General features: G+C 50.6%; 1 protein-coding gene across 1 annotated transcript; it reads right to left on the bottom strand.

The window, feature by feature from the left end:
- Positions 1 to 378: 378 nt before the first annotated feature.
- On the bottom strand, positions 379 to 27,379 carry LOC112043408 (fatty acid synthase). The gene is made up of 5 exons (XM_024078809.2): positions 27,146 to 27,379; positions 16,826 to 16,984; positions 11,089 to 13,610; positions 9,523 to 10,446; positions 379 to 4,033 (listed from the first exon to the last, which is right to left on the bottom strand). Exons 2-5 carry the CDS (start codon positions 16,980 to 16,982, stop codon positions 521 to 523), a joined length of 7,116 nt encoding a protein of 2,371 aa, XP_023934577.2. The 5' UTR covers positions 16,983 to 16,984; positions 27,146 to 27,379; the 3' UTR covers positions 379 to 520.
- Positions 27,380 to 27,706: the final 327 nt, after the last annotated feature.

Raw genomic sequence — 27,706 nt, 5'->3', positions numbered from 1 at the left:
TTTAATAAATACCTACCAATAAGGAATACAAATAATATATCTGGCTTTAATTTTAAACACAAGCATAAATGTTACTTCCGAAAAAGTTGTCATACATATATATACATACTCATACTTATTTCCATTAAATACTATACAAAATAGCAATGTTTCAGATATGAACAGCTCCACCATGTCAGTCGACGATGTCGACGATCATATCCCGCTTTGCTTCGGGCCCAGTTTATGTCAAATGTAAATACAGGAAAACATATTCAGTTTACAAAAATAAGTATTCAGTTTACAAAAATAATTTTCATTAAACAGTTAAGTTTTTAATCCGCGACGGAAAGTACGCGGCCACAGGCGCGACAGTCGCGAGGAATGTGTCGTATCACAAGCGGCGAGCCAAGCTCTCGTATGTCATAATTTAATCTATAATTTACAAATTCTACTATAAATATACCCCAACGAGTTAAATAGAGAGGCCATTGCACTGACATGACAATGTCGACATCACACTTCACACGGCTCGGTCCCATCACTGCGCGCGCTGCAGCTCCGACAGGTGCGCGGCGATGGCGGCGGCCGCCTCGCCCCCCAGGATGGAGCGGTGCGTGCCCGCCAGCCGGTGCGTGCGCAGCGGGCCGGCGCACACGGCGCCCAGCCCGTAGTCGTCGGCCAGCGCCACGTAGTTGTCGCTGGCGGCGAACAGCGTGACGGGCGCGCGCAGCTTGCCGCCGGGCCGGTACGCGTCGCCCACCACCAGCTTGCGGTAGAAGGCGGCGGCGGCGGCGGCCAGCGCGTCGGGCGCGTGCGGCGCGGCGCCCGCCACCAGCGCCACGGCGCGCGCCACGCGCTGCTCCCAGCCCGCCAGCCGCTCCAGCTCGGCCGACACGCGCGCCGCGTCCGCGTCCACGAACAGCTGCACGAAGTAGGCCAGCGCGTCCGCCTCGTCCGTGCCGGCCGAGCGCACGGCGCGCTTCTGCTTGCCGCGCGTGGTGTGCGCCGCCACGTACGCGGGCGAGCCGTCCACCAGCACCAGCCGCGTGTCGCAGCCCGCGCGCTCCAGCTGCAGCGCCATCTCGAACGCCACGCCGGCGCCGAACGAGTAGCCCAGCAGCGTGTAGGGCGGGCGCGGCTGCAGCGCGCGCACGTGCGACACGTAGAAGCGCGCCAGCGACGCCATGTCGTCCAGCGGCGCCGCGCGCGTGCACTGCAGCCCGAACACGGGCGCGCGCACGCCGGCCGCCAGCCCGCGCAGCGGCTCCGCCACGCCCTCGATGGGGTGCACCATGAACACGGGCGGCGCGTCGTCCGCCGCGCTCGGCAGCCGCACCACCACCTGCTCGGGCACCAGCTCGCCGGCCGCGAACTGCACCAGCGCCGCCTCCGGCGCCTCGGCCGCCGCGCCCGCCGCGCCCTCCGCGCCCTCGGCCGGCGCCTCGCCGCCCAGCTCGCGCAGCTTGGCGAACGTGAGCCCGCGGATCTCCTGCACGCCGAGCACCACGTCGTAGCCGCGCTCCAGCGTCTGCTTGATCTCGGCGCCCATCAGCGAGTCCATGCCCAGCTCGGCCAGGTTGGCCGAGTCCGACACCTTGCTGGGGTCCTTCACGCCGAGGATGTTGGCCACGGCGTGCACCAGGTCCTGCGCGGGCGCGGCGGCGGCGCGGCGCTTGTCCGCCAGCACCATGCTGGCCACCACGGCGTGCGGCAGCGCCAGCAGCGCGCCCAGCGCCTGCATGCACGACGCGATGCGCTGCGGCACGGTGCCGCCCACCACCGCGTCGTCGCCGCCGCCCATGCTCTCGGCCACGAGCCCCACCTCGCCGATGGCGCCCCACTGCACGGCCAGCCCCGGCAGCCCGTCGGCCTGGCGCCGCTCCACCAGGCGCTCCATGGCCGAGTTGGCCAGGCCGTAGTTGCTCTGGCCGGGGTTGCCGCGCCCGCACGACACGGACGAGAAGGCCACGAAGTAGTCCAGGTCGGGCGCCAGCTCGCGCGAGGCCGCGTCCAGCGCCGCCGTGCCGTCCACCTTGGGGCGCGCCACGGCGCGGAAGTCGTCCGGCGTCAGGTTCTCCAGGTACGCGTCCGCCAGCACGGCCGCCAGGTTGAACACGCCGCCCACGGGCGCCAGCGCCGCCGCCTCGCGCAGCAGCGCGCGCGCGCCCGGCCCCGCCGTGGCGTCGGCCGTGGACACCAGCACGCGCACGCCGCGCTCGCGCCAGCGCCGCACGCACCACGCCTGGTAGCCCGTGCGCACGCCGCTGCGCGAGTTGAACACCAGCGCCGCGGCGCCGCGCGTCACCAGCCAGTGGCCCAGCTCCAGGCCGAAGCCGCCCAGCCCGCCCACCAGCACGTAGCTCTTGCCGGGGTGCAGGTAGGTGCGCGGCAGCGCGGGCAGCAGGCGCGCGGCGGGGCGCGCGGGGCCGCGCGCCGGCTCCTCCTCGCGCACGCGCAGCAGCACCTTGCCCACGTGCTTGCCCGCGGCCATGTAGCGGAAGGCGGGCTCCAGCTGCTGCTCCGAGTACACGGTGGCGGGCAGCGGCCGCACGGCGCCGCCGGCGATGCCCTCGGTGACGCAGCGCACCACGGCCGCCTTGTCCTCGCAGTCGGGCCCCGCGTCGAACAGCGCGTCCAGCAGAATGCCGTGGAAGGTGGTGTTCTTGAGGAACACGGCCATGCCGAGCGCCGAGTTCTCGGACAGGTCCAGCTTGCCGATCTCCAGGAAGCGCGCGCCGGGCGCCAGGCAGCGCACGGAGGCCTGCAGCTGCGCGCCCGCCAGCGAGTTGAGCACCAGGTCCACGCCGCGGCCGCGCGTGCGGCGCAGCACCAGCTGCTCGAAGCTGCAGTCGCGCGAGTTGCCGATGTGCCCGTCCGGCAGCGCGGGGAAGCGCTCGCGCAGGAAGGCGCGCTTGTCGGGCGTGCCCACCGTGGTGAACACGGTGCAGCCGGCGTGCAGCGCGATGGCGATGGCGGCCTGCCCCACGCCGCCCGTGCCCGCGTGCACCAGCACGGCCTCGCCGCGCCGCATGCGCCCGCGCACGGCCAGCGCGTAGTACGCCGTCGCGTACGCCACGGGCACCGTGGCCGCCTCCTCCAGGCTCCAGGCGGCCGGCACCTCCCACAGGAAGCCGCGGTCGGCCAGCACGGTGGTGGCGAGCCCGCGCGCCGCCACCATGCCCATCACGCGGCGCCCGTCGGCCCCGCGCCCGCTGAACTCGAGCCCCAGGATGCACTCCTGGCCGGCCAGGTCGCCGGGCAGCGCGTCGGGCGGCAGCTTGCCCGTGGCCAGCATGATGTCGCGGAAGTTGAGCGGCGCGAAGTACACGCGGCACAGCTCCTGGCGCGGGCCCAGCGCGCGCTCCGCCGCGAAGCGCAGGTCGCTCTCGATCCAGCGCAGCGAGGCGAGGTCGCCGCGCGTCAGCGTGTTGACGTACGCGTGCTCCGTCTGCAGGCGCGCCTCGGCCGCGTCGGCCAGCGGCAGGTGCCGGTAGCTGCCCCACACGCCGGCGCGCAGCACGTTCACGGCCAGGTCCAGCGCCAGCTGCTGCGCGTAGGGCGGCGCGTCAGGCGCGAAGGCGGGCGCGCCCGGCGCCAGCACCACGCGCAGCGCGCGGCCGCCCGGCTCGGCGCGCAGGCACGCCGCCAGCCCCAGCGCGCCGGACGCGGGCCCGCGCGCCACGGCGTACACGCGCAGCGGCTCGCTCTCGGCGCGGCGCAGCGCCTCGCGCAGCGGCTCCACCCAGCCGTAGCCGTCGTCCAGCTCCACCACGACGCACGCGGCCGGCGGCTCGGCGCGGGGCCGCAGCAGCAGCAGCTCGGCGGCGCCGGCCGGCTGGCGCGACACGACGGCGAGGCGCTGCGCGGCCAGCAGCGCGGCGGACGCGTCCAGCGCGCCGCGCGGCTCCTCCAGCAGCAGCATGCCGCCGGCGCCCAGCGCGCCCGCCAGGTGCGCCAGCACGTCGGCGCCGTGCTTGCTCAGCACGTCGGCCGCCAGCACCAGGTGGCAGTCGGCGTCGGGCGGCCCGCTGCGCACGTCTTTAGGCGTCACCTGCGCACACGTGTGGGATGAGTACTACTGCATACCAAACGTTATCTATCTTTGTTTATGAGGTGTGCAGTTGACATTATCAGTAATATTAAAAAAAATTTGCACAAGAATTTTATTTTGGTCCTTCGAGCCGGATCTAATCCAGCGACCTATGAAATAGATAATTAATTGGAGCGAGGATTGGCACTAAGGATTTCACAAGAGGATTCTACGTGATGTTGATTGACCCGGCACTATTGGCCGATAGGCGATGGTGCGCTTAAAAGACAAATTAGTCGCCGCGGAAAAATTCAAAATTTATTTTCGGACAACGGAACGTCCATGGTAGGGGCATTTAATGAAATAAGTAAATTTATAAAAAGCAATTGCAATTCGTTGTCTGAAACTGTAGCTAATGAGGGCATCAATATTAATTGAATTCCTGCATATTATGCTCCTCAGTTCGGTGGTCTCTGGGTGGCTGGTGTTAAGTTTGTCATTGCGACGAGTGTTGGGAGTTTGTCATCTGACATATCGCTGCTTCAAAACTAAAGGGCCCGATCTCAAAATTTAAGTTTTTAGGAGAGCAGATTTTTCATTTAGTTTTTTTGAATTTTTGGCCCTCTAATTTACAATGATTTTTTGTAATTTTATATCGTTAGATGCGTAATTTAATTCCCTATTACTTGTTTATTATTAACCGACTTCAAAAAAAGGAGGTTTCTCAATTCGGCCGTATATATATATATATATATATATACGGTCGAATTGAGAAACCTCCTTTTTTTTATATTTATGTGTGTTCGCGCATAACTTCGTCGTTTATGGACCAATTCTGATAATTCCTTTTTTGTTAGAAAGGAATTGTTCTTAGGGTGGTACCATGATAAGGAAACCAGGATCTGATGATGGGATCCTGGAGAAATTGAGGGGAACTACTGAAAATTGTAGGGGCGGCCAATGCGTTTCATAATTTTTCCATAAAGTACTTTAAAGCACTACAACTTAATGATGGTCTGGAGTCGACCTGATGATGGAGCCGAAACACAGACGAGAGAACACGTCAACGGTTTACAGCAGTTACCTTGTGTTTGGATTTGATTAATTTGTATTGATGAGAACTTAGGTATATGTATTCGTCTACAATTTCGAGTGCAGCGTTCTCAACTATAACTGGGTGGAGCGATACATGAGCATTACACATTATTTTTGTTTTGCCCATGTTCATTTTCAGGCCCACCTGTTGAGAAACGCTGCTGAGGTCATTGAGCATGGTACTAAGGTCATCCAGAGTCTGTGCCATGATGACTACATCATCCGCGAACCGCAGTTGAGTGATGTACTCGCCATTGATGTACCTAGGACATTCCAGTTAGGTAGGTCCAATTTCGAGAAAGAGGTGAACCGTCGAATCCAACTCGGCTGGGCTGCATTCGGGAAGCTTCGCGACATCTTTTCGTCCGAAATTCCTCAGTGCCTGAAGACAAAAGTCTTCGAACAGTGCGTGTTGCCAGTGATGACCTATGGTTCCGAGACTTGGTCGCTAACTATGGGCCTCATAAGAAGGCTTAGAGTCACACAGCGGGCGATGGAACGAGCTATGTTAGGAGTATCTCTGCGTGATCGAATCAGAAATGAGGAGATCCGCAGAAGAACCAAAGTCACCGACATAGCTCAACGAGTTGCGAAGCTGAAGTGGCAATGGGCGGGGCACATAGTTCGAAGAGCCGATGGACGTTGGGGTCCCAAAGTGCTGGAATGGCGACCCCGCACTAGTAAGCGCAGTGTTGGCCGACCCCCCACCAGGTGGACAGACGACATCAAGCGAGTCGCAGGGATTCGCTGGATGCAGGCGGCTCAGTATCGTGATGTTTGGAAGTCCCTACAAAAGGCCTATGTCCTGCAGTGGACGTCCATCGGCTGATATGATGATGATGATGATGATGATGATGATGATGAACTTTACATCAACATAGGTTGTGACTCATTGAGGGTCTGATGATGGAGACGAAAGACACTTAAAGGAACTCCTGAATGGTTTACTATTGAGTTTAAAGATTACCATAAAAAGCTTGGTAATACTTAGGTATTACATTTTTTTCCATCAGGTTCAGTATGCCCCAATTTTTTTGTTTCAGAAACTTTTAGATTTTCTGAAAATATAGTTTTATGAGTTCTGTGGTTAACACAGCATCAGTCTACGTTTGTTTTTAGCCAAAATGAATTACAACACAACATTAAATATCAACTAACCATCTTAAAGCCATTATCAAATAAATTCTTATTTTTATCAAAGCCTTTTGTCTTAGAACAAAATACCCCAAGGTATCCAAAAATGTTTGACGCAAAACAGACGTTTCTCAAAAACAACTCTAAAGTTTATAATAAAAATAACATAATTAAGCATTTTTTTATTTTCTAAACGGACACATTTCGAAACATTGCTCTTTTATTTTAAAAAATTACAGTGTACATACTCGTCTTTTATAACCGAAACGGCCGCATTTCGAAATAAAGCCCTTTAGCTCATAAAATTCAACCACAATTTTGCGATGTGGCCCTAAAACTAAAAAGGTGGCTGTTTTGCTCAGAACTTAGTTGCCAAAGTGTGAAAATGCTAAAAGGGGCGGATGCGTAACTTTGTGATTTCTAAGCCGAGTGTCTTCGCGTTATATGAAAATAATAGGCAATTAAACCCCATTTTTGAAATAAAAGTGATTTTGGAAAATTTTGATTTGTGGCCCTTTAGTTTTTAAGCAGCGATATGAAAAACTCAACACTATTTTGGTACAAATCGAATGTACCCTCAACTCGCGCCCGCCTACTCCACTATCTACAGAACCTGTACAGTGATCGCGTGCCACCTTAGACCATTAATAACTGGACGCGGTTCGCACCCAAATTCACCAACAAAAAAGTCTGTCATTTTTTGAGGGGGACGAGGTAAACTCACACATCGAAAACATTTAACACCATTAAGTATTTTCTGTGTCCATACACTACACACAACTATAAATTTGACTCGCAATACACACACGCGTAATTTTTACACACACTAACAAACACATTGTGCACAGTAAAAATATATACAAGCAGTATACTCGGCCGTATTTTTGAAATAAATACTTACAGCGCGCGGTACGTAAACATGTGATGGGGCTGCCTGCCTCCAGCATTTTAATTACATTTGCCAACTTTGTATTTCCATTTAGTTTTGTGATTGTAAATATACTTTTTTTATGTAAACAAATAAAATATTTTGTAAATTGTAGTAAAATAGGAAGTGATCAATAAAATGCGTGTTGTTTTTTGATTGGTAGATTTAAATAAGGCTGATACTAATCAATGAAGGATAGATCGTATTCATATGTTTATTTTGGTGATGCACTACGTGACCAAATATTAAAAAACCGGTTCCGTAGATTATGTTAGCCCTTTAATCCCTTATGTTTTTGTCAATTTCAAAGCCTTTATTATTCCTTACATTAAACAAGTTTTTCAATTAATAAGAGTAACAGTTTTAATTTTTTTTCTATGTTGGTAATTAAGTTACTCTCATTTATTTATTACTTCTTTTTTTAAATTTTTAACAATATAAGTATAAAATACAAACCATTATTAAAAATTTATAAAAAAAAATCACCCTCCCGCTGCGGGACATTTGAGTGCCCAAGCAACCGGTGGTCAGGGCTCCAGAGTGATCACCAGATCTCCAGAATCACTGCTTTTTGTATCAGACTCTTGATCCAACAGTTAAGCGAAAGCTTCTTAAGGTGTTGGTCGAAGATTTTCGCTATAAGACCATTGACTGAAACAACTATCGGAACAATAATAGTTGACTCAACATTCCACATGGCGGTGATCTCGTGAGCAAGGTCCAAGTATTTTGATACTTTTTCCTTTTCGGCTTTAACCAGATTATCGTCATGTGGAACTGTAATATCAACAATTATTACACGACGCACTGACCGATCGATTAGCACTATATCAGGTCTATTGGCTACAATATACCTGTCAGTGATAATCGTTCGGTCCCAGTAGAGCAATGCACTGCTATTTTCAAGAACTGACGCTGGGTCGTACCTATAGTAAGGCATCTCAAAATCGATAAGGCCATATTGAAGAGCAAGCTGTTGGTGGATTATCTTGGCTACTTGATTATGTCTGTGCAAGTATTCGCCGTTAGCAAGGTGAGCAAAACCCGGACACAATATGCCTGAGGGACTCCCCAGGGCGATGACACGCTCGACAGATGTCTAGAGTGCCATCTTTCATAATGTGTTTCCGGTAGTTTCTCGTCTTTATAACTTCGTCCATAATTGCACAGACAAAACCCTCGGTTTAGTATATTGTTAGTGTATCTGTTTTAAGTTTAGTTTGTTAGTGAGTTAGTCTTATTTCTAATTATTAAAATCTATTTAACTAAGTAAGTTGAAATTGAAATTGAGGTATAGCTCGCGTTTCAACCTCTAGTATGAAGTCAAACTACTGCTTGCATATTTACTGTGACATTGCTTAGACTATCCACAGATTAAATACATAGAATATTCGATTACTGATCGAAGTTTAGCTGTTTCGACAAAAGAATCGATTATTTTTACAAATTGTTTTTATTAAAAATTTGATAAAATTAAGGTTTAAACACTTTCAAATGAAACGTTACTCCATCTTTTACTAAACTACAAGTTTTTGACCGTTTTTTATGCCATTTAACTACACAAACCGGCATTTTTAGGGAGCTCCTTACACGACGAAAACGATTACAACAATGAAACATCGATTCTGTAGCAACAGTTTTTATAAACGCATTCGATCATAGATTTTTGATCTTTGCCAGAGGGGTAACGGTTAGCGAACCACGTCCAGTTATTAATGGTCTAAGCGTGCCACTGACGCCCGGGAACGTTGTTATTGGTCGACCACTGACGGCACGCCCAGCTTCTGACTATACTGGAACTTCGGTATCCTGTTTAACGCGATTCCAAACAATAGAACAACTTCGTCAGCACTTCTTCAGAACTTCGTCTGGATTCGTTGGAGCGAAGAATACATCTCTGAGTTACAACGACGAGGCAAATGGAGGTCTAAGCGACAAATTTTTAAGGTCTCGGAATAATCAAAGAAGACCATTTACCACCACTAAAATGGAAATTAGGCCGCGTGGTTACTGTTTACCCCGGCACAGATGGCATTCACAGAGTGGCGGATATAAAAACGTCAACTGGAGTTGTTCGTCGAGCTTTCAGCAAGATCTGTCCATTGATAAACGAAGAAGAGTGGTTGATAGGCAAGCTTCCAACGAGCGGGGGCATGTTCGTGTATACTAAAAGGGTAGCAACACTTAAAACTAAAAAATTAAAAATGCAAAACGTCATGAGTCAGTTGTCAGTGTCAGTGATATAACCTTTGTAAATTTTTGACTTTTTTTTCACCTTGAGGAATACACGTTTTTGTTAAAAAGTTTGTCCAAGAATTTTATTTGTTTCACTCGTCAGTGTGCGTGTGCTCACCTTGACGCCGAGCTGCTGCATGGGCGCGGCGTACAGCGCCTGCTCGCCGGCCGCCGCCAGCGACGCGTCGGCGCGCACCTGCGGCTCCGCCTCCAGCACCTGCAGCGCGGCGGGCGCCAGCAGCGCGTCGGGCGCGCGGCCCAGCGCCGCCTCCGCCAGCTTGAGCCGCAGCGCGCCCGCGTTCTCCAGCACCAGCTGCAGGCTGACCACCAGCGCCTCGCGCCGCGAGCGCGCCGAGTCCTCGGCCGCCACGGCCGCGCTGTCGTACGGCACGAACGCGAACTTCTCCAGCTTGGGCGCGGGCTGCGCGTTGGCGCGGCGCGGCGCCAGGCTCGTCTTGACGCCGCGGAACTCCACGCCGCCGCACGCGATGGCGTCCACGGCGCGCCGCATGCGCACCGGCAGCGCGCCGGGCGCCGGCTGCGCGCGCGGGTCGATGAGCGCGCGCTGCAGGCGCGTGGGCAGGTACAGCTCGCGCGTGTCGGTGCCGATGATGCCGAACTGCAGCATGGTGTCCATGAACGCCACCCAGTTGCCGTCCCACGCCAGCTCGCCGGCGGCGCCGCGCGCGTCGGACGAGCGGATGCCGCGGAAGACGCCGCCGTAGTTGTAGCCGCGCAGGCGCAGCTCCTTGTACACGTCGTCGGCGGCGAGCGGCAGCAGGTCGGGCTCGGCGGCGGGCGGCGGCTCGTCGTCGGGCAGGCGCTCGGCGGCGCCCGCCAGGCGCACGCGGCCCGTGACGGCCACGGCGCCGCCCTCGCACACCTCGAAGGCGCCCGAGCCCTCCAGCACGCTGACGAGGAAGCGCACGGGCGCGTCGCGCGGCATGATGGTGGCGCGCCGGAACTGCACGTCCTCCAGCAGCACGGGCGTCTCCTCCAGCTTCTGGTTGTGCAGCTTGGCCATGGTGCGCCACACCAGCGTCTGCGGACAGCGGCGCGTTAGTCTATACACCACTGCAAGCGAAGCGACTCAAAACAGTAAACTTATCATATATGTATAGGTAGCTGCAGCTTTGTGCTGAGTGGGATACTTATTTGGTCAGTGCGCTTTTAATCTTTCTTATAATAATACTAGCGGACGCCCGCGACTCCGTCCGCGTGGCTTTCAAGCCCTATTTCACCACTTTAGGGGTTGAATTATAAAAATTTTTTAATCACGTTATATTTCGTATTTTTTTACGATTTCAGAACAAATTTTTAAAACTGTAACTCTAAAAATGAAAGACTTTCCATACAAACTTTCAACCCCTATTTCACCCCCTTATTTTATTTTCGCAATAAAAAGTATCCTGTAACCTTCTCCATATTATGGTCTCAAACCGAGCAAAAGTTTCATTTTCACGCTGAAACTACTGAATGAAATCAATTCATTCAGTAGCTTCAGCGTGATGCCCGAACAACAAATAAACACGAACAGACGGGCAAAAATTGGGCATTGCATGAAAGGCGAAAAAGGATTCCGAATTGATGACTTGTTTGTCTGTTTGGTCTTTAAGTCTTCAAAGTGCTAAAAGACTCGAGTATTTTGGAACATAAACGGTATGTAATTTACAGGCACACTCACCAGGTAGCCCGTGGCCGGGAACAGCACGCGGCCGTCGATGTTGTGTCCCGCCAGGTAGGCGTCCTCCGGCCGCGACAGCTCGAACTCGATGACGTTCTCGCCCGAGCGCGCCGCGCCGTACTGCGCCACGCTCCACTCCACCGAGTGGTCCCAGCGCACGCGCGACGCCAGCGCCGGCGTGCCGCGCGACACGGGGAAGCGCACCGGCGGGTACAGCGCGCCCGGCCGCGGCTGCGCGCCCGCCGCGAACAGCCGGCCCAGCGCCGCCAGCGCGTGCGCGCACGCGTCCGCCGCGTCGCGCCGCACCAGCGGCACGTGCGCCGCGTCCGGCAGCGCGCGCTTCAGCACGGCCTGCAGCAGCGCGTGCGGCGCCACCTCCACCACCAGCGCGCGCTCCGGCACCTCGCGCAGCGCGTCGGCGAAGCGCACGGGCGACAGCAGGTTGTTCACGTGGTAGGCGGCGTCGCTGAGCCGCGCCAGCGCGCCGCCCCACTGCGCGCGCGGCAGCGACGACGACACCCAGCGCGCCGAGCGCGGCTTGGGCGCCGGGATGACGCGCTCCAGGCTCTTGCGCAGCAGCGGCGCCGCGGCCGCGATGTACTGGCTGTGGAAGCCCACGCCCGAGCTGTTGACGCGGCGCGCGAACACGCCCTCGGCCGCCAGCTCGGCCACGAAGCGCTCCACGGAGGCGGGCGGGCCCGACACCGTCACGCTGTCGGCCGAGTTGTGGCACGCCGGCGACACGTCGGGCGGGCAGCGCGCCGCGCACGCGTCCCACGACAGCCCCACGGCCGCCATGGCGCCGGGCGCCAGCCCCGCGTCCACGATGCTGCGCCCGCGCCAGTACGCCGCCAGCACGGCCTGCTCGCCCGTCAGCGTCTCGTCGGCGTACGCGCAGCCCACCTCGCCCACCGAGTGGCCCACGATGCCGTCGGGGCGCACGCCCGCGGCGCGCAGCACGTCCACCAGCGCCACCTGCACGGCGGCGATGGACACGAAGGACGCGATCACGTCGTCGAAGGCGGCGTCGGGCGCCTCGCTCAGCACGTGCGCCAGGTCCACGCCGTGCGGCGCCAGCGCGGCCGCCGAGCGCGCCACGCTGGCGGCGAAGGCGGGCAGGCGCATGAGCGCGCGCCCCATGCCGGCCCACTGCGAGCCCATGCCGGAGAACACGAACCACACGGGGCGTGGCTCGCCCTCCAGCTCGGCCACCTCCAGCGCCGGCGGGTCCGAGAGCAGCGCCCAGCCGCGGTGCGCGTGGCCGGCGATGGGCTGCGCGTGCACGGCGTCCAGCAGCGCGTGCAGCTCGGCGTCGCGCGGGTGCTCGGCGCCCAGCGCCAGCAGCTCGCGCACGGCCTCCTCCGTGCGGCCCGACGCCAGCAGCAGGCGCGGCACCGCGTACTGGGCCGGCGGCGGCCGCGCGCCGCGCGCCGACTCCAGGATGACGTGCGCGTTGGCGCCGCCGAAGCCGAACGAGTTGACGGCCACGAGCCCGCCGTCCCACGGCGTGTTGCGGTCCACGACGCGGATGCGGCCGTCGCTCAGCGCGGGGATGTCGGCGTTGGGCTCGCGGTAGTGCAGGTTGGCGGGCAGCACGCCGCGCTCCATGGCCAGCACCACCTTGGCGATGGAGCACAGGCCGGACGCGGGCTCCGAGTGGCCCATGTTGGACTTGACGGAGCCGAGCAGCAGCGGCGTCGAGCGGCCCGCGCAGAACAGCTCGGCGATGGCGTTGACCTCCTGCGGGTCGCCGACCTTGGTGCCGGTGCCGTGCGCCTCAACGTAGGCCACGTCGCGCGGGCGCAGCCCCGCCTCGCGGAACGTCTCCTCGGCCAGGCGGCGCTGCATGTCCCCCGACGGGAACGTGATGCCCTGCACCTTGGCGCCGTCGGTGTTGGTGCGCGCGCCGCGCACGGCGCAGTACGCGCGCCGCGCCACGCCGCGCCGCTGCAGCAGCACCGCCACGGCCGCCTCGGAGCGCACGTAGCCGCGCCCGCTGGCGTCGAAGGCGGCGCAGCGGCCCTCGGGCGACAGCATGCTGAGCCGGTGGAAGTTGAGCGAGTTGGCGGGCTTGAGGCACAGGTTGGTGCCCGCCACCACGGCCGCGTCGCACAGGCCGGCGCGCACGGCCGCCGCGGCCTGCGCCAGCGCGAACATGGAGCTGGAGCAGGCCGTGTCCACGGCGTAGGACGGGCCGCGCAGGTCGAAGGCGAAGGACACGCGGTTGGGGAACATGGCGCGGCAGCAGCCCGTGAGCGCGTAGCCGTTGATGCGGTCGGGCTCGGCCGTCCACAGCTCCTCCGTCTCGCTGTTGCTCACGCCCACGAACACGCCGGTGCGCGAGCCGCGCAGCTCGGCGGGGCTGAGCCCGGCGTCCACCAGCGCCTCGTGCGTGATCTCCAGCAACAGGCGCAGCTGCGGGTCCATGAGGTGCGCCTGCTTGGCGTGCACGCCGAAGAACGTGGCGTCGAAGTGAGCCAGCTGCTTCAGCTTGCCGCTGCGCTCCGGCAGCCCGTGCAGCCCTGCCGACGGAGGGACGCTTTAGGTACTCGTTGTAGCCCTTCTTTTAAATAGTCTTTAATTGTTCATTATCGTTCTACTAGATTGAAAAATATTTTTTTGAGATGTAATTGTAACATGAAAATTTTAGTTTTTAAATATGTTTTTGACAGTAGGAGCCAAAATGCCTGTCGGCCATGATAGTCTGTATTTGAACAGTTTCATGACGTCACTATAACAAATTACAAATCCCGTACAAACGGAGCGTTTGACAAAAATATTAGTTGTTGATACGTCTTGTTTTTACATTGTGACGTCACAAAATGGACAATAGCGTTTTCACGTTTGGTAAATTTAAAAAAATACATAGTTAATAATCCTTAACTTTTATTCGATAATATTGATAGTTTTCCAACTGTTATTCCATGTAGGGTCATTTCACCTGTTCGTGTCCACTTAGTGCAGTTGGCAAGTTTGAAGGAGAAAATAAAAATGTCCTAGCACTAATTTTAATGAAAAGTTTATTTAATGTATTCATTATAATAGTCTATTTTAAGGTGACGTTTAGTTTTGTTCGAAACATCTTGTGGTTTTTTGTTTAAAAAGACAAACATCAGAAATGGGACATTTACCCAGTTTGCGTCCATAAAATCCAATTTGCGTCCACCCGCTGGAACACTTGGCGTCCACCAGCTTAGACAAGGAATAAAGGGATGATATTTTTATGATAATGTAAAAATAAATTGGATTTTAACAATTTATTGATTATAGAATAATATAAATAACTATATATTTAAAAATCAACATATTAACATTAATAAATCACCTAAAACATTTCCTGTCTTTGGGCAAAGAGCAAAACCACTTTCGCCCCCATTGAAAATTCTTTTTGGATCACTAAAAATACATGTTTGCTGTATATTCATCGAATAACTAATTAACATAAATCACGATCTAATAGACTCTTCTTGACTTGGCCACTAGCTTTATAAATGCCCTCAGAATTTTCAAGTGAGATTTCTTTATTTCTGAGCAAAATTTTTGTAATTCATTTTGAACCTGGACTATAAGCTTTATCTATTTTAAAGCCCCCCGTCTTGTATTTTTTTCTGAACAGTATCTAATAATTCACTGGGAATCCACAATGGGAAACATTTAGAAGCCATTCAACTACTTTTTTTCACCATCTACTTGTGGCGCAGGTTCTGAGCCCTGGTTTTTTTTACTCCATCTGGTCTGCGCCCACTGATTAAGTCCAATATTGTGGTCTTGCGAATAGAAGAGAGAAGAAGAGGAATTCTTTGCATATTTGTTCTTCTCACGAATTTTATTCAACACTTTCCTTAAATATTCTTCAGTGACTGTTCTTTTTTCCTTCTACTTTCTCTTCTCCGAAGAACTCATGTTTAACGAAATAAAATTGAAATTGAAGAAATTACATTTCGTTCAAAGTAGAAAACATATTAAAGTTGTATAAATAATCAAAAATGTATCTACAATAGGTGAATAGATGGAAATGGAAAATGGACGCGATTTGCTTTTGTTATTATTCCCTGTGGTATAGTCTGCGTCCATCGCGGACGATGTGTGCAAGTTTTATGAATTCGGTGTAGTTATTCGCGTCCACCTTATTTTAACAGTTAACTGTAAAAAATGTAACCAAATTCATAATTAATATAAAACCTTTTATCATAATTAACGTCTAGAAATAGCTAATGTATCCAAAATACACATAAAACAGTAAAAGACTTTCCTTCAAACGCACCGCTGCTCACTATTTTTGTCTCACAATCCCGCTCTCTTGTTGAACAGCCGTCACTAAATGTTTTTTTTACACAGGATTGGTTGGGCGCACGGAACTATGGTCTATCTGTGCGTGTCTCTTATTTATTGAGGTATTGGTGGTAATGACTTTTCGACTTATTGGTGTGTTAGTATACTTAATTTTGAGAGTTTTCAAAGGGAGATCCGTAAAATGGACGCGAATTGGGCGATGGACGCGAACAGGCGAACTTACCCTACTATGCGAAATAATATTGTTTATTAAATTTAATTAATTAAAAAAATTATTTAAGTTATTAAATTTGATATGAGTCAAGTCTCCCATTATTCCTTCATTCCTTCATCATGTGCACACGATCATTATGTTCACGACTATGAATTGCACTGAAGTTGTAATTAAACGCCATCACTGACCTTCAACTTTTGACCTTTTGTTAAGTAAGTGAAGTGAAAAATAAAATTAATCACTTTGAATGTACACCAGCGGGATTCGTTCATTATATTGACAAAGTATTTAATCACAAATTATTTGAGACGGATTTTGTTTAAAATAATATGAGCATCTTTCAAGCTTTCCGAGACAGGTTGGGTTAGGGTCAGCTTTCTGATTAGGTATTCGAGTGAGGAAGCGGTCAAGTCGCAAGCCGCAGATGTGACAAGTGAGGTTTGTCGAGAGTGGACGCTATGATCCGCGCAGAGCACTGTGTGCTACAGAGTGAGCTCTGTTCTACGAGTAATAGAGTTAGTGTTACGTGAGGGCTCGAAGGTAAAATTGTACATTGTAGAGTTACAAACGTTTGTCTCTAGATGAGACTTAATGTTTTTCACAGTGCAAGCAATAGCCTTGGCCTTTTTCGAAACAAATTCATCATTCTAAGAGGAGACAGAATTTTATTTATTGTATATTTTAAATTTGGCATTTCGGTGAGCGTTTGCGCACCAACACCTCGCTTTGTAAACTTGAACTGCTTATGAATGAACAACGGTTGCGTAGAAGATACTGCTAGAGATAAGGCCGCCGTTACACTACATTTCGGTTAACCGTCTCCAAAATAGGAGGAGATTTTCAATTCAAAGTGTATGTATTTTTATCTCATAACTTCGGGTTTTATTAACCCTTATTTTGTTTGAAAAAAATACTTCTATCAATAAACGTAGTTATAGTCTGGCAAGTTCGTTGATGACACTCCCATGATATGCGGGCGTCGGGGGGAAAGAGTGCGCGGGTGCGAAATCGTGCGTGCGGGAAAATGAGTTGCATTAGTCGTGGGTTTTTCATTCATCGCTACACGCTTCCCAGCCCGTGCGGATCATCGGGAGTGTTACGAAGCTGTAGATTGAGAAAATGTATGTAAAATGGACTTTTTTTTTGTTTAATTTTATGGCAGAATTATAATTATGTAACTATACTTGAGTGGAAGAGTGAGTGCAGCAAAGACAAGGAGCCAAGACTCACCCGGGGTCCAGCGGCGGCCGTCGGCCGTGACCAGGTCCACGCCGTCGAACAGCTGCTGCGCGAACTCGTCGATGGAGTCGGACTCGGGCAGGCGGCCCGACAGGCCCGACAGCACCACGTCATCCTCGTCGCCCGCGCCGTTCACCGCGCTCGGCATGTCTGCGGCAGAGAGTACGTGAGCGAGCGCCGACCGCGCGCGCGCCAATGGCGCTGCGGGCGCGCGCGCCGCGTTATAGCGCGCCCGCGGGTCGGGGGTCGCGCCCCGCGGAGGACGCGCAAGGGCGCCCGCCGCGCGACGCCCCGCGCGTCCGCCGCGACCTTCAGCGCGCGCAGGGGTGACTGCTGCCGCCGCCGCCGCGATCGGCCCCACCCAGCCTCGCCGTACAGACTACTTTAGTATTTTAGACGAGTACGAACATTTTTTGGATTTACCGCCCAAAAATTGTTCGTACTCGACTAAAATACTAAAGTAGGCCTTAGGGTTGTTGGGAATGCGAACACTTTTGCTCATTTTTCGGATAGAGAACACATATTCTACCATAACCATGAGTTCGTTACATGCAAAACTTTCCTTGATTTTGATATTTTTTTTATTTTTGAGCATTTATCAAATTCTGCAACAATTTAGTACCTACAAAAAATTTAAATACGAGTCTAGATTATAATATAACAGTAGAGCTCAGAGCAAGTACCGAAGGACCTTCCTCAATAAACGTTACCTCTCATAAGTGATGTGATCACGATTTAACGCGTTTATACTAATTGCGTCTAAACAATCGATGTGACATTGTAATAAACATTACACGTGCGGGTTACGATTTAAGTTTATAGTTGTGTGTAATGTAAGCACACAGGATATATTTATTGGTATTAAATATTTTCGATGTGTGCGTTAACCTAGTCCCCCTCAAAAAACACGACAATTTTGTTGTTGAATTTGAGAGCGATAAAGTCCAAAGGTACGGCGCAACTCTACGCGTGCAAGTACAACAAGTACTTATCACAACATTATCATATTAATAAAATATTCACCGTAAGTATGAAAATGACTAGACCTTTACCATTAAGAGTTGGGATCTAAATAGTTTTACCTATCAGATTACTGGATTGAATTGAAAAAAATGGAAAATTTTACCACAATTTTTATATCCAACTGTTAAATATAAAAATTGCGATAAAATTTTCCATTTTTCTTTCACTAAGAAATGCCACTAAGTTAGATGTACTTGTGTAAGAGTAGTGACGATAACATCTGCACAGATTGTGAGATCGGACAATATTTTTATTAAGTTTCTTGTAGCAACGTGTAATTATCGGTCTACGAGTAGTTACCTAACAGTTCGTTTTTACGACTGATGAAGATATTGAAATTGCGCATTTTTTTTCCTTTTTTTAACTATAATTATTCATAAATTATTCATAATTTATAACACGTTGATAACACTATTTAAAGTCCATCAAAGAAATATCAGACATCAACACGAAGAAGTCGGGACCTACTCGTGAGTTAGCTCGCCTCGAATGATCGAAGTCCAATATGACTTCGATCATTCGAGGCGAGCTGGATCAAATATAATTAAATAAGCCTCGAACTTAAAAGAAAATAGCTAATTTAGTCGGAAGCGCGATGCGCCATCTGGACGTCACGCCGCAGCCCAACGGCCGCCGATAAGCTGCTGGCTGGGAAAGTTCCCTATCGCCGGGTCGCGCCGGGTCGCGGCCGGTCGCGGCCGGTCGCGGTCACGCTCGCGGTCGCGCGCCCGTCGGCGGCAGTACTTTGCCGTGACGTCATGGCGGCGATAACCCGCGAGAGCCGTCTGCCATCACATTCACACACATTACATACATCAGGAAAAGTTCATTATGTATGTTCAGAACCGAAACAATTAGAGCTACAATAGGTTGGGGAAAAGTAGTTTCGCATATAGTATGTGTGCACTTGTGATATAGGCAATCTCTTTGGCTGTGCCATTTGTATCTGGCTGCTGTTGGTATCATTGAAAAGTTTTAATTTTAAAGAAGATAATTCCAAATTCAAATTAGGAAAACGTGTGATTTTCATTTGTTTTTCTCATTGATCAAATGAGTGAATCTAAAAAAGAAATTCGACATATTTTAAATATTTACTACAATAAAGGTAAAAATGCAACCTAAACCGCGAAAAGTGATGTTTGAACCTATGGTTTAAGCGTTTTCAATCCGGAAATTTTGATATCAAAGATGCACGTCGCCCTGGTCGCCCTGTTGCGGACAAAATTAAGGCCATTTTTGAAAAAGTGGAGCACAAAACAGCACTAAAGACAGATTTACAAGCAGAAGGCCAGAGTTCGACTCCTTCGGCCGGGCGACGGGACGGCGCAGGAGACGCGTTGTTTTGATACAGAATATCTGTCTGTAGCGTCCACAGCGGTATCGACGGAGTAGGTGCTTTACTTTTATAAGAATAACAAAGTTATCTTATTATATTAAATAAATAAATTACTAATAAATATTTGTTTTCCCGAAGCGGCGGTCGAGAATATTATCTTGCGGTGCCGCGGCGGGCAGCCTGCAGGAAAACCTCAATCGGGGAAAACACGAGGAAACAACAAGCATGTACGCCTAGGAAAATCTAAATAAAGACGACATCATTGGATGGGTTTTTTGTTTTGTTCGACGTGTTTACAATGTTCCCTGATCGTTGGCGTCATTCGGTTCATTAGGTTCTCGTGTGCCCCGCCCGCCCCCGCCCGCCCCGCGCCGCCGGCCTATGGCTTCATGTGTCCGACAGTCCCCCAGTGAGACGACGCACTTCTGCGACGATCTAAACGTATACGGACACCCAGTTGTTTGGGCAACGCATTTGCACACTGAAAGCTATCACTGCCGACGCGGTCGCGCGCGTACCGTCTCCGTATCGTCGCCGCACCGGAGATACCCTCTACGAGACCTGCATGCATCCCACACTGACGTAGGCGAGTGGGGTTCGCCCATCTCTCCGAACGGTCGGTCGACCCGGAGGGCTACATATCTAGACGTTTCTCGCTGCCTGTCTAATGAACGCATCATTAAATGCATTAGTTAGGCATACTCAACTTTACTACGAGTATACTTGAGAGCTCAACTCTTTGAACAAGTCTCACAATCGCAAGGAAATGAAGACCGAATGAGCTTCTCGTTGCGTTTACAAAAAGTTTGTTCGAAGCGGGCATGCTGGCCGTGCCCGGAGTCGTGGCGGGCGTGGCCGCGACATCAGCCGTACCAGTGATACAGGCCCCGGACTACACGGGTCCCTTACGTGTGAAAGTAAAAATTACTAAAATGTAATCCACAATTTCACTGAATTTGGTGCTTCCCGTAAATTTAAACATTTTTCATATTTATTTTAAGTACCTAAGCATATTTTCTTTTAGTGGCGAAGCCCCCCTCTAATTTTGATAAAAGACACGCTACGCCACTGACTGAGGTCATCCTAAGTGGTCATCTAACACTTTTCAAATGGAAAATTCCATTGAGTATAATATCTGTGTCTTTACGTTAGGACAAAAGATGTTAAGATAAGGCTTATTTCACACACCCTAATAACTGTGGAATAAGCCTTAACTTAATATTTGCAAATCGATACTTACAAAATTCGCTAAAGTTGAAAATCTTAATATGTCAATAACTCTACCACTCGTATTATTCCCTTGAAGCTCGACCTACAAAGATTCGACTGTATGAGTGTCTGTACGTATTGTTTTATTTTTTTTATTGGAAAAAGGGACTGAAACATGTCTCGAAGTAAACGACTAGGAGTCGTTCGATGGTGTTTGTGGATTGAGGTGTATCGTCCGTACAATGTGTTTTTTTTTTCTTTTTTTATTCTATACAAGTTAGCCCTTGACCACACATTGACTACAATTTCACCTGATATTAAGTGATGATGCAAATCTAAGATGGAAGCGGACTAACTTGTAAGGAGTAGGATGAAAATCCACACCCCTTTTGGTTTCTACCGACATCGTACCGGAACGTTAAATCGCTCGGCGGTACGTCTTTGGCCGGTAGGATGGTAACTAGTCACAGCCGAAGCCTCCCACCAGCCAGACCTGGACCAATTAAGGGATCGGACCCAGGACCTCCGTCTTCGAAGTACACTGCGCATACCACTGCGCCACTGAGGCCGTCAAAACATGCCGCGGTGTTGTGCCCCAGCAGTGTGCAGAAACGCGACAGCCGACAGGATGAGTCATTTTCCCACACGACGTCTCGGCTTACTTCCCTCGCTACTTCCCATGCCACGCGGGCAGGGTCTCATGTCTGGCTGCGGCCCATGGAGATCGCAGCTGATGTGACTCCGCTCCGCAGCCCGCGGGCGAAGGGTCGCGTCTTTATGTTTGTATCATCTTGCCGTTGCGCAACCGGCGGGGCGGGGGCGGGGGCGGGGGCGCGCGGGTCAGCGTCATATCGTTAACTGTTATTAGCTGTAGCTTACATAACTAAACGCCAGCAATGAGCGAATGCACAATCGTACTGTTAATCTGTGAACTGTCAACAAATAAATGATAAAAAAAGAGATTATTACCCAGCTCCGACAATTAAAATATTTTTTGCATGGAACGTGCAATCGAAGTAGGTAATTTATTTGTTCAACAATTGCGATTGTCGAGTCGATGTGTCGTCGCTTTAGCGTCGGAGGGGAAATTGCAACGACCGTACGCCGTACCCGGACGAGCAACGTGCTGTGCAACGGAAGATGTAAACAATACTGAACACAGGGCACCGGACACCGGACTGAGTGTGCCTCCTCCTCTGCGCGCAGACACGCGGCTCTGCTGCGTCTACTGTTTACAATATAGTGACGCGGCGCGCTGCGGGCGGCGACAGTCGCGGTGCTCATGTGAAGCACGATCAGCTGATACTGCGCGCTCCCAAGGCGTCACCCCAGACGTCTCGTCACGGGACGTTCACAGAGATCGAAAATAATACAAGTATACTATGTTCTGTGATCGCAGCATCCGGCGCGGGTCGCGGGACGCGGGGGCGGGCGGCTTCTCCTGCGCAGCACAGGATTGCTGAACGTTTTCAACCTAGTGAAAATTACATTCCAACTCGAATTGACTATTAGGTACATTCGATATTGCTGTGCGAGTACTTGTACCGTTATGGACTCGGTCGGCGAGGCGCTGACGGCGTCGGAAGTGCCGCCGTCGGATCAATAGCACTACAATAGCGCGCCCGCTCCGCGCCCGCCCGCGCGCCCGCCCCCGCGTCCGCCCGCTCGTCGCGATGCCATTATGTGCCCCAGGCCCAGCTCTCCACGCGGGATTGTTCAAATTCGGCTTCGCCGCGAGCGATACTCGGAACGATATCACGTCAGCGGTGCGGCGATCGTACGAGCGCCGTCAGCTGTTCGGTGACGTCACGCGACGCCCCCGCCGCCGCCGCCGGAGCACAAATAATAACATCACCGTGTTTCACGTGAATTTCGAACGAGTGTTGCACTCGCGGCGCGCGCCGCCGGGCCACGGACGCGGCGGGACCGCTCGGCCGATGAACCCGCCGCCCAGCTACGTCACGTCAGCCGAACGGGGCACCATGTGACCGATGAGACTACTTCTTAATTATGTAGCTAATCTAAATTAACTACTCTTAAGTACTCGTTTCTACCTATTCAACAGGATTTTAAAAAATGTTCCTCCGTCGTCGTAATCTACAATATCTGTGAGCGTCGACTCGGAACTGACGCCGCCTTCCAATTTCCAAGCGTTTTAGGTAAAAAAGACAATCGTCTATGTCTTTCACCAGTGGTTCCATAGAAGCAGCCGGTCACTATCCAGGGCCCGGGGCTGCCGTGGCTGCAGCGACCTTCGATGGAAGCGGCACTTCAACAAACAGAAGACATCAGCGAGGATATCGAGAACCCTTTGAGAGGCTTTGAATTCGTGCACAATACATCGTTCGTTATCAACCCATATACGGCTCACTGCTGAGCTCGAGTCTCCTCTCGGAATGAAAGGGGTTACGCCAATAGTCCACCACGCTGGCCCAATTGGCAGACTTCACACACGCAGAGAATTAAGAAAATTCTCTGGTATGCCAGTTTCCTCACGATGTTTTCCTTCACCGTTTCAGACACGTGATATTTTAATTTCTTCAAATGCACACAACTGAAAAGTCGGAGGTACATGCCCCGGACCGGATTCGTACCCATACCCTCCGGAATCGGAAGCAAAGGTCACATCCACTGGGCTATCACGGTTCTTGCACAATACATAAAGAATAAATAAATGAATTAAAGTATCTCAGGAGACTATCGCCATGTGGAATGTTTGATGTTTGAACCATTATTGTTTCGATAGTCGTTTAAGTCGATGGCTTTCTGCTAGCCACTCACTATCAAGTAAGCTCACGTCCCTGCAGCGCTAGCGGCAGAACTGAGAACATCCGATAAAACTGATCGTGTGTTGGTCGGGCGGTGCATGATATCATGTCGATCGCGACCAACACGCGATGGAAGAAGAATTGCACACAAAAATACAATCTACTATACCTATACTTATAATAAAACTGGTCGAATTCTATACATTAATTCGGAATTTAAGATTTTACTTATACCATTTGTAACAACAAACGTTAGCGTGGCATGACGGATCGGCCATCTAGAATCTATACTTATAATACGAATTCTGTACATTCTGTACATTGAAGATATTTTGAAATTTTTTGGGGGGGCATTATATAATCGATAGTGAAGCTAAAAATATTTTTTTTCGATTTTTTGTCTGTCTGTCGACAATCTGTCTGCGAAAATAAAATAAGAAGGGGAACTTTGCATGAGTTTTACATTTTTAGAGTTACAGTTTTAAAAATTTCTTCATAAATCATGAAAAAAATACAAAATATAATGGGATTCAAAAGTTTTTAAAATTCAAATTCTGAAGTGGTGAAATAGAGCTTGAAAGTTTACATTGATTTTCACGCGGACGAAGTCGCAGGCGTCCGCTAGTAATAAATAAAAGCATTAAAAATGAATAATTTAAACTTAGCATGCAAAGGCGGCCTTATTACGATAGCATTGTAGCGAGCCTCGCCCATTGGATCAAGGGTCGGATACAAAAGGCAGTAATCGTCGAGACATGGCCGGGGCGTGTCGGGAGGAGGTTGATCACTCTAAATCTTACGCGCTGACCTTCGCTTGGGCACTCAAATGTTTCCAAACGAGAGGGCTGATTTTTTTATATACATATTTTTATACATTTTATAGGTAAATAAATGCACGCGAAAGGACTTCCAAGCACCTGCACCTACTGCATGCGCCTCCGTGAGTCGTCGCTCACTACAGCTCGACAGAAGTCCGGGCCGCCGGTCGCCGCCGCCGGTCGCCGCCGCCGGTCGCCGCCGGTCGCCGCGCTGACGTACCGAACAATCAGTCACATTACAGTATTATAGCGCTCAGGAACATTGGCTCGCGGAAAATAAACTACTTCTGTTTACTCGCGCGGCGCACTTCAACAACACTTCTACAGATACGAGGACGATGAGAGTGTGTGCACTGTGCACTAGGGTTGCCTACTTTTATTCAGAAAAAATAGTATTTTTAAGATTTAGCTATAAAAAAATATAGTACGCTTGAATAAAATAGGTATTTTATGGAATAAGCAAAAAAATCGACATTTAATTTCAAAAAACAATATATTTTATTGACTCTTGTTGGATTTTCAAGATTTATTTGTCTGAGATAAGGGTGTATATACGTATAAGGTACGTTTTTTCACGTTTGATTTTATTTTAATTTTTGAAAACCAAAAGTATTTTTTTTTATTTGTTTGTTATGTTTGGAACTCACTAAGATATACAAGTTCGGATAGGCTAGATGCTATTGCATCTGTCAAAAACTATTCATAAATTATTAAAATTAAAATTTTGTTTGTTAGATTTCAGTGTTGATAATATACCTAGTAAGTATTTTTGCGTACTATTTATTTCTTCAACGGTATATGTATAGTACGCATACCCGAAATATACAATACTATACATATATTACAGAACGGTTGGCAACGCTACTGTGCAGCGACAGGGCCGGCGGCAGGCGCAGGCCGCGTCCACGCGCCGCGTGCGACACGCGCCCGGCGCGGGCGGTTTGTTCCGTCTCTGCGGTAGAGGCGGATTACTTCTCTCCCGTACGAGTAAGCTGTGGCGAATGTGTGAAAATCCTTTTCTTAGTAAATATAATAAATAGTTTTAAATTAGTAAGTAGTAAGATAGCGACTGCATAATTATAGATTAATACTTTCCTGATTACTATAATACGAGTATGACTGTGACGAAGAGTGAGCTCTTAAATTATACTGTGTATAGGTCGCGCCAAACTTCGAGTCCGCTCTGAACACGAGGCGTGTGCGCAGGCCGCAGTACTGAACAAACACAATCCCAGCAACTATTGGGCACAATAATAAACTAATAAGAAATATCGGGTCAGTATAGCTGTTAGCTGTGCAGTTCACCGTGTTACAACATCAGAGCGAACTTGAAGTTCGCCGATGACATCTTTTTACCTGCCTACCGTGGAAAAAATACACATTAAAATTTAAATAATTCAAACAGTTCAATTCGCGAAATTCATTATAAATCCAACAGGATAATAATACTGATATTAAAAGGCTGGATACCTAATCGTATTCAAGATAACGAACGTCCAAATAAAAATATATATTATATTATTTTTGGATAGTTAACTAATCATGGAGCCCTAGATCAGTCTTTATAGTCCAACCATGTCCTTGGGACAACCTAGCTACTACGCAATTCGCAGCAAATAAAGCAAACCCGGCACAAGTACAGATGTTCTCGTTATGCTTCTCTGACCGACAGTTACCTACATATTTGTTTCTTTTGCCGTAGAGACTCTACGGCAGTAAGTAAAGTTAGGAGTCGCAGTGTGAATTATTTTTCCCATATAGGTTCCTATTAATTTTCCTAACCTAACCTACCTATTTCACCGCGGCTAGTGTAGCGGTTAAGTGCGCAAAGTATGAGAGTGGCTGTCCAACGCGAAAATACAGCCAATGCTCTTAGAATTCAGAAAGTTACAAGTTTTTGATTCGTCAGGTAGGAAGTTACTAGGTAGGTCTGTATAGAGCTGCGGTAGGGGGTCTAGTGTCGGATTGGAAATGCTACACTATGTGTAATGCTACTATACTACGTGCCTGGCCGCCACGCTCTTGGCCGGCTATTGTAGTAGTGACTAGAGATAGCTAGTGCTCCTGTGGTACGTGCAACTACGTCGTTGGTCTAGTGCTTCACATAAGTGCCTTCGGATCACGAGCTCTTAGGTTCGAGACCTGGGCAGGGCTATGAAATACTTACTACTAGGTAGGTAAAATTTCTTAGAAGAAAAGCACTAGGTACTTTTCTTCTAAGAAATTTTCAGTATTTTTTCCAACTTACTAAAATTTTCTTTATTATTAGGACGCCCTGAGATTTCAATCGCGTAGTTTTTCTCGTAGTTTCCGTTACCGTGCAAATACAGTGATAAAATATAGCATAAGATACTCACAAATAACGAGGCTTTCTAGTGGTAATTTCTTAATATCTATCTTTCTTTCTTTAATCTTTAATTGAACATACTAATATTATACTCAAATATAATTTTTAAATTTTATGATTTTTCCGTACACATCCGGACGTGTCCGGAATTTGTTTAGTCAGTCAAATTAACTACGAGAATCAGAAAGCTTAGCTCGGCCGTTTTCGTATTAGAATATCGTTTAATATTAATATGTGCGTCCTGAATCTCACGTCAGAATTTTTCTCAGTTCTATACATTTATTATTGGATCCTAAAAATAAAGTTTCGAAGATGCATTACTGCCAGTTGCGGATCCGTCGGCTGTAACATTTAGCCGGAATACAGCCCTACCATCACCCAGGGCACCAGGGGCACAACTACAGCTGTGAACGGTGACACAATATTTGTTATGAGGTTCCCAGATTACTAAATCTATCCAGAGGGAGTAGTGCAGTGCCTCCTCGCTGGGCTCGCTCTGCTCCTGCGGTTGTCAATATACGTTGAATAGCAATCATCTCATCGGCTGTGAGCTAATGCGACATGTCAACAATAGAGTTCCGACACCACTTACGTGCTAACGTATTACAGAGCAACGCGCGATCGTGCGCTCTGCCGCTCTGTGCGACCGCGACTTAACGGCTTTTGTTTATTATAAGTACAGGTAGTACGCACCCCGCACGGTCACTCGGAATCGCATCACGCGAGGAAATTTCCTGTCAAGCGCCTGTAAAATATCGTCCGCGTAAAGCTCTTCCGTGAGCTGGAAGCGAGGGGTGCTGCGATACTCACTGAATGTGAACACTCGAAAGAATCGGGAGCTTCGTCCCGAGCGGTGCCCTGTCCTGGTGCTGCGGAGCGCGCGTCGGATCCGTCGTTGGTCGTTTACGTATTTGATCACTCGCGATCGAGAAAACAATAACAGAATGAATGCTCTCGCAGTAATGACGGGCGCTGCGGGACGGAGCGAGCGACGCGTGCTCGGCGCGGAACTGCGGCGCGACTGTGAATCACCGGGCGGCCGTCGCGAATATGATCGGGGCGCGCGGAGCGGGGGGCGCGTTGCCATGGTGCGAGATCAGGCCACGTGCACGCGGCCAATGGCGGCGCGCGCCGGCCGCCCCGCGCCGACCACGCCGCGCCGCCGTGCGGGCTGGCCGCGTGCGGGCCCGCTCGCCGCCGCACGCCGCCGCACGCCGCGCCCATGGACGCTGCACGCGCGCCGTGCGCCGATAGCGAGCTCCGACCACCACGACCGATAACAGTATCACTATTACTTACAATGTATCAACAGCATTTCGATTCCGAACTGCAGCCTCTCGGAGAAAGTTCGGATGAAACTGTTGGTGGAGT

The sequence above is a fragment of the Bicyclus anynana genome, chromosome 15 (assembly GCF_947172395.1).
Source record: "Bicyclus anynana chromosome 15, ilBicAnyn1.1, whole genome shotgun sequence".
NCBI classification, from domain to species: domain Eukaryota; kingdom Metazoa; phylum Arthropoda; class Insecta; order Lepidoptera; family Nymphalidae; genus Bicyclus; species Bicyclus anynana.
This window is presented reverse-complemented; position numbering and strand designations above follow the sequence as displayed.